The 9,580-nt window shown below is 38.9% G+C and overlaps 1 protein-coding gene across 1 annotated transcript; it reads left to right on the forward strand.

Annotated features, from left to right (window-relative positions):
* The first annotated feature begins 1,901 nt into the window (after nt 1–1,901).
* LOC110875506 (neurofilament medium polypeptide-like) lies at nt 1,902–3,198 on the forward strand. Its single transcript, XM_022123702.1, has 2 exons — nt 1,902–1,958; nt 2,059–3,198. The coding sequence occupies exons 1-2, from the start codon at nt 1,902–1,904 to the stop codon at nt 3,196–3,198; spliced, it is 1,197 nt and encodes a 398-aa protein (XP_021979394.1).
* The last annotated feature ends 6,382 nt before the right edge of the window (nt 3,199–9,580 follow it).

The following is a 9,580-nucleotide window of genomic DNA, read 5'->3' on the forward strand; positions in this document are numbered from 1 at the left end:
CAATCCGATCGGATGGTCATCCGATCAGACGGCCATCCGACCGGATGGCCATCCGGGTGATGGTCAAGAGCTATATAAGGGTCAAATTGTTTGGTCAACCTCATTCGATCGAACTACCCTCCGACACTCTCACAAACTCTCTCAACTATCAATGATCTTGATTCACATTCTTGTTTTTCCAAGCACATAGGATTGTTGGCACACTCATCCTTCACTATGGGAAAGGTAAGTTTCCTAAGTTTCACCGTTAAATTTTGAGTATTTGATGTTTATTTAGGTTGTCGGTGGCTGTTCAAAGAAAACCTTAGATCTGGGGTTATTTAGGCCTTGTTTGAATGATTTAAACTTAGATTAGTGATCATCGGCCTTAGATCTATAGGTTTAACGCTCCAATTTAACTGATAACACCTTAGATTTGAAGTTAGATTGATTTAGAGGTGTCGGCTGCCGAGATACTAAAAGTGAAATTAAACCCAATCTAGGATGTTTTGGAGAAAACTGAACATAGGGTTTTGTTAGTCGGTTGATTCTTTAAGAGAAATTTTGTTCAATTTTTGAAAATTATTGATAAAATTTTTTATCTTCATGTGAGATTCAAACAGTTCTTCATGAACTGTGGATCGTAGGGCAATCCGATCGGATGACCATCCGATCGGAGGGCCATCTGATCCATTGCACACCTTAGTGTTTGAATTATTTTCTAAGTGTTAGAAATTTTTTAGTGTTGTCGTTGAAATGTTCATCACATTGCATAATTGTTCATTATGTTTCAACTGATAAGTATGTTTTCAATCAAGACCATCAGATCGGAGGGCCATCTGATCCAAAACACACTCTCACATGTTGTTTTTCAAATGTGCTCAATTGAAAATCTTGCTTGATCGAATGACAATCCGATCGGATGGCCATCCGATCCAAATGCACATGTCTTGAATGTTGAGATCTTTATTGATAAACACATCTGATCGGATGACCATCCGATCAGTCAGTAGTGCATAGAGCAACTGATTGGCATCCTAATCATAACATCTACTGTATATTGGATGAGAGTTTTCCGAATATGGAACCGTTTAAAGAGATAATACCTTTTGTGAAGGAAAATAGAATTGGTAAGGCTCTAACGGAAAAACATAAGTGTTATGAGTCACATGTTAGGATGTTCTAGAAGTCTGTGAGATATGACGAAAAAGAAAAGATGATTTATTCAGCAGTGTAAAAGAAAGACGAAAATGGAATAGATATTGATGCAGAAGTTAAGTTTTCAGTTGAAGATGTAAGAAGAGTGTTAGATTTAAAAGACATCGATGACGATCCGATCATTGTCCCAGAGAGGTTGTGCAAGGGAGTTTGGTTTAGAATGGGATATGCAGGACACGTGAATAACAAATACATTAAGTCTAGATTTTGCAGACCTTATAAGTTTTTGGTGCATTGCGTTGTACATGCACTCTCTCACAGGAAAGGAGCACGTGACGAGACATCAGATTATATTATGAACATTATCACATGTTTGGTACTCAACAGGGCTTATAACATCTCCTCGGTGTTGTTTAATCACATGGTGGATAATGTGAAAAGTGAGAAGTATATAATGTATCCGAGGTTCATTCAGATGTTATTGGACGATCAAGTACCAAATCTTCCAAAGGATCCAGCTAATGAGTTTAAGTTACATCATATGAACAGTGAAACATTGAATAGATTGAATAAATATAAAGGTTTGTCAGAAGACCAGGAGCCGAGAGTTAAAGGAATGATTGGTAAGATTAAGAATCCTAACTATGTGGCACCTGAGAACGATCACTGGAGGCATGAAGAGAGTAATGCTCTAATTCTGAAGATGAAAGTGAACGTTTAAGTGGAATAACGGAAAAGAAGCTAAGGTTTTGGTTTGAGAAAGGATGGAAAGAGAAAAAAGGACTCCAAAGGTTTCACCCAAAGTGGTTGCTCTAAAGATTGTTATTAAGGATAAAATTGGAAAGCAGGAATCACATGAAAGGTTGATAGATTATTCTTTGATATATCATACTAATAAGTGTTGATGTTTGTTTTGCAAAGCCAGCAAAGAAGAAGTCTCCACAAAGGCTTGTAGATGAACCTGTGCTTAATCCAACGGATCTAATTCAGCAAGGTGTTGACTTGATGAAAATGACACTTGATGATTTTGTGAAGCAAAGTGAGGGTGCTAAAGCTGCAAAAGAAGCTGCAAATGAAGCTGAAACTTCTGCAAAGAATGTTGAAGCTGAAGGTGTTGTTGAAAGTGATCCAAGTGAGACAAAACCTGAATATGATACATCAAAGTTGGGCGTTGGAAAGACAAAGTTAAAGTTCAAGCCTCAAAAGAAAAAGAAAGGATCAGATAAGGAAGATGCGACGTATATTCCAACTCCAGAAGAGAAAAAGAAAGTTATTAGAAAGCGTAAAGCTATTCCTACAGGTGTTATTCCAAGGAGTGTTAGAGCAAGAAAGGGAGCAGCAACAATACCTGAAATTCAAAGTGTTAAAGCTCGAGAAGTCGAAAAACATGTTGAAACTACAAGCATTCCAGAGGTCAAAAAGGATCAAAGTGTTGAGAAACCTGAAGAAGAATCAAAGAAAGCTCCTGAAAGTCCTATCTTTGAAAGAGTTGAGAAGAATGATGAAGATGAAGTGGAGTTCATGGGTGAAAGGCCATCTACACCACCACCACCACCACCGGTCAATCCAACTATTCATATTCCAGTTGATCCTAAAGAGCCGCCATCTGCAAAAAAGGCAACTACTTCAAGTTCAAGCCAAGGTTTTCCTACGTTTCCTGATAATCTTGGACCAGGACCTATAAGTTTGGATGACGTTGGTGATTTATTCAATGAAGGTAAGATAAATCTTCTCACAAAGAGAGTGAGTCTTCTTGAAAAAGCTAAAGCAAAGGCAGAAGCTGAACGTGATGAATTGAAGGAAAAGCTTGAGAAAATGAAAGCAGAGAATGCTGAATTAAAGAAAGCGGTGATTGATCATGCTGATAGAATTGATGAGTTGACTGATGATTATAAAGATCAAGCCAAAGTCATTGATAGAATCACTGCTGAGTTTGATGAAATGAACGAAAAGTATGAGCTGATGAGTGAAACTAACAAGACACTCCATCAAATGATCGGTGAGCTGCATGAATCTTCGTCAAATGAAAACAAAATTCTGAGGCAAGAGATTGAAGCCTAAAGGGCAGACAAAGCTGTGAAAGATGAACAGTTGAATATGTTGTATACTGTGATGGAACACAAGCTTGGAATCAATGTCCAAGATATGTATAATGATTTGGAGATTGAAAGGGTCGAGGCAAGAAGAGTTCAAAGGGAAAAAGAGTTGGCTAAAGAAGCAACTCAAAAGAAGAAAGGGTTGGTGATTGATAATGAAGAAATTCTTGGGTCTTCTAGCCAACAAGATCAATCTGAAGCTGAAGGTACTATAGCTTCTAATCAACTTGCTACGATAGCTGTTGGTGACGTGATTGATATTACTCCTGAAGAGATTAAGCTTGATAGAAGAAAAATCATCGAGAAACGTCATAAAGAAGAAGAAGAAGAAGAAGAAGAAAAGTTGAAAGATGAAGAGTTAGAGCAATTGTTTGATGACATCAACAACTATGATCCTATGAATGATAATGATGATGATGATGATGATCAAAGGGTAACGGGATTACTAGTTATGAAGCCGACTACTCAATATACTCTGAACAACTTCCTGGACTGAATGAACAACAGGAAGATCAATAGCATGAGTCTTCTTCTTCTTGCAAACAACATGCTCATCAGGTATTCTTAACTTAGCCCAAAGTTATTTACTTGCATTCTTCATTTGAGGGGGAGTTAGAGGAGCCTAGGACGAGGGAGTCAAGGTTAGAAGAGTTGGGGATGGAAGATGGGAACTTAAAGTTTGATATAGAGGATGATATTCCTCCATCGCCCGAAAGAGAATATACTTTCAACTTTGCCAACGAAGCAGATAACTTCAAGGATGTGATTATAGAGGAAGGGTCTGATATATCTGATGAAGATATACCCTTTCACTATTCGGGTGTTGATGATACCTTTCCTACATTCGCTGAAATGTTTAAGTCACATAATGAAGAAGAGGTTAGGAGGAAAGTGGTTGAAAGGATTTCTACGGAAGGTATTCCTGAAGTTGTTCCACGGGAAGAGTTGTTAGAAGGTCGAAAGAATTGGTTTAAGGTAATGCCAAAGGAGAGGAAGTACAAGAGACCACTCCAGTATTTCACGGATCATCCAGATAAATCTCTAGGTGATATTCTTTCTTGGGGTTATCTTGAAGATTTACAGGTGTATGCTATTCGAAGGGAGCACGGAGTTCAATATTTTGAGTTTCTTTCTAATATTAAAACACTCTCGTGGTGGGATGTGGAGGAGCTCGTGCAGACAAAGAACATCAAACAATTCTACTATGGTCTAGATGTGAAAATGCATGACCGGAAATTGTGGAACTACATCAAGCTCCAGGCAAAGAACAAATTTCCTGACTGGAAGCCTCATTTCCCTAAACAAGTTATCAAGATTGATCCAGTTACAAGAGAGAAAGATATAACGTTAAAGATAAAGCCTCCGAGATATTTGAAAAACATGCCACTGCGTGCAATGGAACAAGACTTTCACGAAGATTTTCAAGGCTGGTTATACAACCAAAGCACGGCAGAAGCAGAAGCAGTAATATCGTTATATGATAAGAAGACATGAGAAACAAGGCACATAAACGTGTTAGATCCTATGTGGTTGGTAAACTGCTCGAAGAAGGATATCAACTGCTTATTCTTCAACAAGATTGTATATGATTTGCCAGACAGAGCTCAAGCGCAACAATATTAGAAAATGGTGAACTTATGCTTTGCAAAAGATATAAACTCTGGGAGATACTGGGAAACAAAGTTTAGAGACATTGAGTTAGAAGAGTTCTTAAAGAAAGAGAAGAGAAGCGAGAAGTTTAAGAAGATCAGAGAGAGAGAGCAGTTGTTCTTGGTCGAAGAAAGTTCGAAAGGCCTCCTCCAACTGATCAAACGCCAATAGAGTCTGAGGAGAACAAGATACCAAGATGGGATAGGAAAAGAGATGGAGATCCAGAGTATAGGAAGTACTAGAATGAAATCGGAAGGTCTCTAAGGCGAAAGATGTTAGCTGAGGAGGCAGAGAAAAGGAGTGAGAAGGCTAGAGCTAGCAGGCGCAACAGGAAGACACACTAAAGACTATAAAGGAAGGACGACTATAGCTACATCCAAAGGGGAGTCTGTTAGTGCAATATGTATGTAGCCTCCGTCTGTATTGAGTCTATTTATTGTGTCCTGTATGTGTCGTTATAAAGTTTTGTATGTATGTTATTTTGTATCTAGACAAAACGGGAGACGGGACGTGATTTTGTAAACACATCCGGTCGGATGACATGGGTCATCCGGACGGATGGCCATCCGGACGGATGGCCATCCGATCGGATAACCCTCCGACCGGATGACATCAGCTCTCCCAGACCGCCTATAAATAGAAGTGTAAGGGTCATAGTTTAGAACCTTTTTTCATTTTCTCTGGCGAAGCACTGTCCAATCTTCATCAAGAACTTTGTACTTTCATATTAATCAATGAGAATGGACACGTTTGTCGATGATATCGTTGCTAATTACTCTCTTACAATGCTTAGGGATTCCTCACCTGAGTATTGATCGATCCGACCACGTTCTTCATCTTAGAGAGAACCGAATCCTGCGAAGGCACTCACACTAACAAACCCTAACCTATAATCCCCAAATTAGTTGATCTTCTTGGAACCCCATCAAGCAACCCTAAATCATATTTCAAAACACTAAATCCCCAAAATACACATAATCAAAAATCGTATATTTCACATCGAAACTAACCTAACAACAAGCTGAATATTAAAAACAACACAAAATATACAAAAAGCTTTAAACTTTGAAAGCTCAATAGTGAAATTAATAATATGATTGCAACTACTAAGCTTAAAACTCTGAACTAAAGAGTGATCCATAAACACAATTACGAAGATAACTTACAGATGATCAAGAGGCTTTTGTTTTATTGTTGACGATTGTGGAAAAGATTTAGACTTTAGAGATTATTTTGACATGAAATTCCGTTACGCGGATAGCTGCAGTTGTTGTCGCGTTCAAAAACCACCTGTTTTTTCGCCGCCCAAAGCCACCTGCACCATGGATCAGTCCGAGAGTCCGAGAAGGGAGGTGGTGCCGTAATTAAAGCCGCCACCACCAGCTGCACCATAGATCTGTTGCCACCGGATCTGATCCACCTTCCAAGCACCGTTCACCACCTACACCCATCGTTCCCACACCTTTTTAGATCTACAAACCCACCCAGTAATCACCGACCACCGTCGTAGTCGTTGGAGATGAAACCTTCAACCTTCACCCCCACCGATTGAATGGATTTGTCAATATGTTGTTGATTGAAAAAAATAAGATTTTGAATGTGGGAATAAAATAGAGAGAGAAAGAATGAGATCTTGAAATTGTAAATATGGAGAGAGAAGATGAGAATGGATTTGATTTGATTTTTGTAGACATTTGATTTTATGCAGGTTTTAATTTTACCATAGTACCCTTGCAAATTACTCACATGTACAAATGATGTGGCATTCTCTCATTGCTTATTATAGTTCTCGCAACTGTGCATGGTATTCTCTTGAACCGAATCCATATATATATATATATATATATATATATATATATATATATATATATATATATATAGGGTAAGGTTCATGCGAGAACCACCTTATTGCGAGAACCGCGAGAACCAATGTGAACACAACCTAAAATAGCTAAAAAAACCTAAAAAAACCCTAAAAAAAAACCTAACCCCCACCCCCCCACCCCCCACCCCCCAAAAACCTAAACCCCCCACCCCCCCCCCCCCAAAAAAAAAAACCTAACCCCCCCCCAAGCTAAATGCTAAAAACTAAAACCCTCAAAAAACCTAAAAAAAACCTAACCCCCCCCACCCCCCCACCCCCCCCCTCCCAAAAAAAAAATTCTAAAATTTTTTTTTTATTTTTTTACTATTTTTTATGTTCAAATTGCTACTTTTAGTAGCCAAAAAAAAATTTTTTTTTATTGGATACAAAAAGTAGCGATTTTTATATAAAAAATAGTAAAAAAATAAAAAAAAAATTTTTGGGTGTTTTTTAGATTTTTTTAGGTATTACTGTTTGTGTTCACACTGGTTCTCGCGGTTCTCACAATAAAGGGTGGTTCCTAACGGATCTTTGTCCTATATATATATATATATATATATATATATATATATATAGGGTCAAGATTTAAAGAAAATGGTGAAAAGTTGAGAACAGTGAGAACGCTTATGGATCGTCCGATCAAAACAATCTATGGACTAGATTGGCGCGGTGGCGTTTTCGTAAATAACACCAACTTTATTAAGTGGAGGCGCTTCATTAAGGGTAAAAAGGTCTTTTACCGCTCAAATTCAAAACACCAACTAAAATGAGAACACACCATTAATACAAAACGCCAAAAATTAGTGATAAAACGAGTTGGAGATTACAGGAAGATGTGTGACAACTCCAGTTTCCAAGATTCCATCTTCGCATTAATTGCACGTTAATTGTTTAAGTTGGTTGTTTATACGACTTGTTTGCTTTGTAACCGTACACGTTTGTGATATGCTAAAACGTATTGTGAGTATTATGTTATATGTTTGATGATTTAAGCTGGTAACCTGTTAATCTGTTTAGAAGTTAAAAACCTTAAACTGTTGCACCCCAAACCAACTCGACGAAACACTAGAATTGCACCACACCTCCACCCAACGAAACGCAAAGTGTTTCGCCATATACATTCCGACGAAACAGGAGTGTTTCGCAGTCTACACTCTGATGAAACGGAGTGTTTCGCCGGCCCTAGTTTCCCCTAAGCCCAGTAAGGCCCAAGACTTTATAACTTGCTTATATGAGGGGGGTAGGTTACGTGAGTCGTCATTAGGAAACCCTAGCTATCTCTCCCTCTCTGTTAACCGACGGCAATCATCACCATCATCCTTGGGAACTTGCAAGCTATTCGTTCTATTTCCTATACATCTCGGTTAGTTTATTGCTAATGTTTATCTATTCTTGAATGTATGATTGGTATGATGATTGTTAATAGATTTCTGTAGACTAGGGTTCAATGATAGAAGATAGTAATGGATGTTTGTGATCACAGCGATTTGCTTATGTTAATTGATTCACTGGGATGATGTTAACGTTGACATGTTGGGTTATCTGGGAAGTTTTATGTTGGTATAGAATCTGATTATACTATTTTGATTACAGCCGTATGATGACTCTTTGTTATAGAGAACCAACAGTTTTAAATAATTATTAACCGTATATATATATGTAATGATTGTGTCGATTGAAGGAATGATTAGCAAACTGTTACGCATAGGGTGCGGGCTACATGTATGATGATTCAATGATTTCTGTGTTGTATGATGACGGCATGATCACCGATAGTATGAAATGGCTGTTAATGAGCACTAGGGATTATGGGTAATCAACTGTTGTCACGACGTAACTGGTGTCTCCGACGAAACGCTAACCACGACGAAACAGGAGGGCGTTTCGCCGAGGCTCATCACGACGAAACAGGAGGGTGTTTCGCCGAGGGTAACCACGACGAGACAGGAGGATGTTTCGTCGAAGGGATGCACGACGAAACAAGTGTGTTTCGTCGAGATACTAAACACGCACAGTAACTCAGTTAAGTCTGTTAAGGATTAACTAGGTTAGTTATGTACTGATAAATGTAAAGCATGGTTGCATGAGCCTGTATAACTGATAAATGCTATGTGTTAGTTGTTACTTGCATGTACGTGATGATCTTGACTATTAGTCGAAACCTGTAAATGTCAATTGATTGTGTGTTTGTGCATACCATAGGCTTTGATTGATTAATTGGAAAACGAGTAGTTAAGCATACCGAGCAAACCAAGGTGAGTTCACACTCTTAAGGCATGGGATTCCCCGTGGATTGGGAATGGGATAAAATAGCTAGAACGGAACTTGTACTTTCGCCACTACTAGACTACTTTCCTCCGTCCTCGGTTTGGGAAGGACGCCAGCGCTAAACTCACGTATTGTTATACGTACCTCCGTCCTCGGTTTGGGAAGGACGCTAGCGCTAAACCTTCGTACTCGTTACGTACCACTGTCCTCGGTTTGGGAAGGGCACCTGCGCAAAACATACATGTTCTTATACATACACCGTCCTCAGATTGGGAAGGACGCCTGCGATAAACCTATGTACTCATGTACATACCCCTGTCCTCGGTTTGGGAAGGACACTGATATATGCATCTAGTCTAGCGATTTGTAACATGGGGTAGCCCCCACTAATCATGATTGGGAAAATCAGGAAGGTTGATTTACCATATTTGTAAACAAACTCTTAGTTCTTGAGAAACTACTTTAAAACAAACTATCTTGTGAACTCGCTCAACTTTGTTGTGGACTCGTTGTTACATGCCATGCAGGTCGATAGGTACTCATGGAGCTTGCACAGGGAGGCGAT

The sequence above is a fragment of the Helianthus annuus genome, chromosome 9 (genome assembly GCF_002127325.2).
Source record: "Helianthus annuus cultivar XRQ/B chromosome 9, HanXRQr2.0-SUNRISE, whole genome shotgun sequence".
NCBI classification, from domain to species: Eukaryota; Viridiplantae; Streptophyta; class Magnoliopsida; order Asterales; family Asteraceae; genus Helianthus; species Helianthus annuus.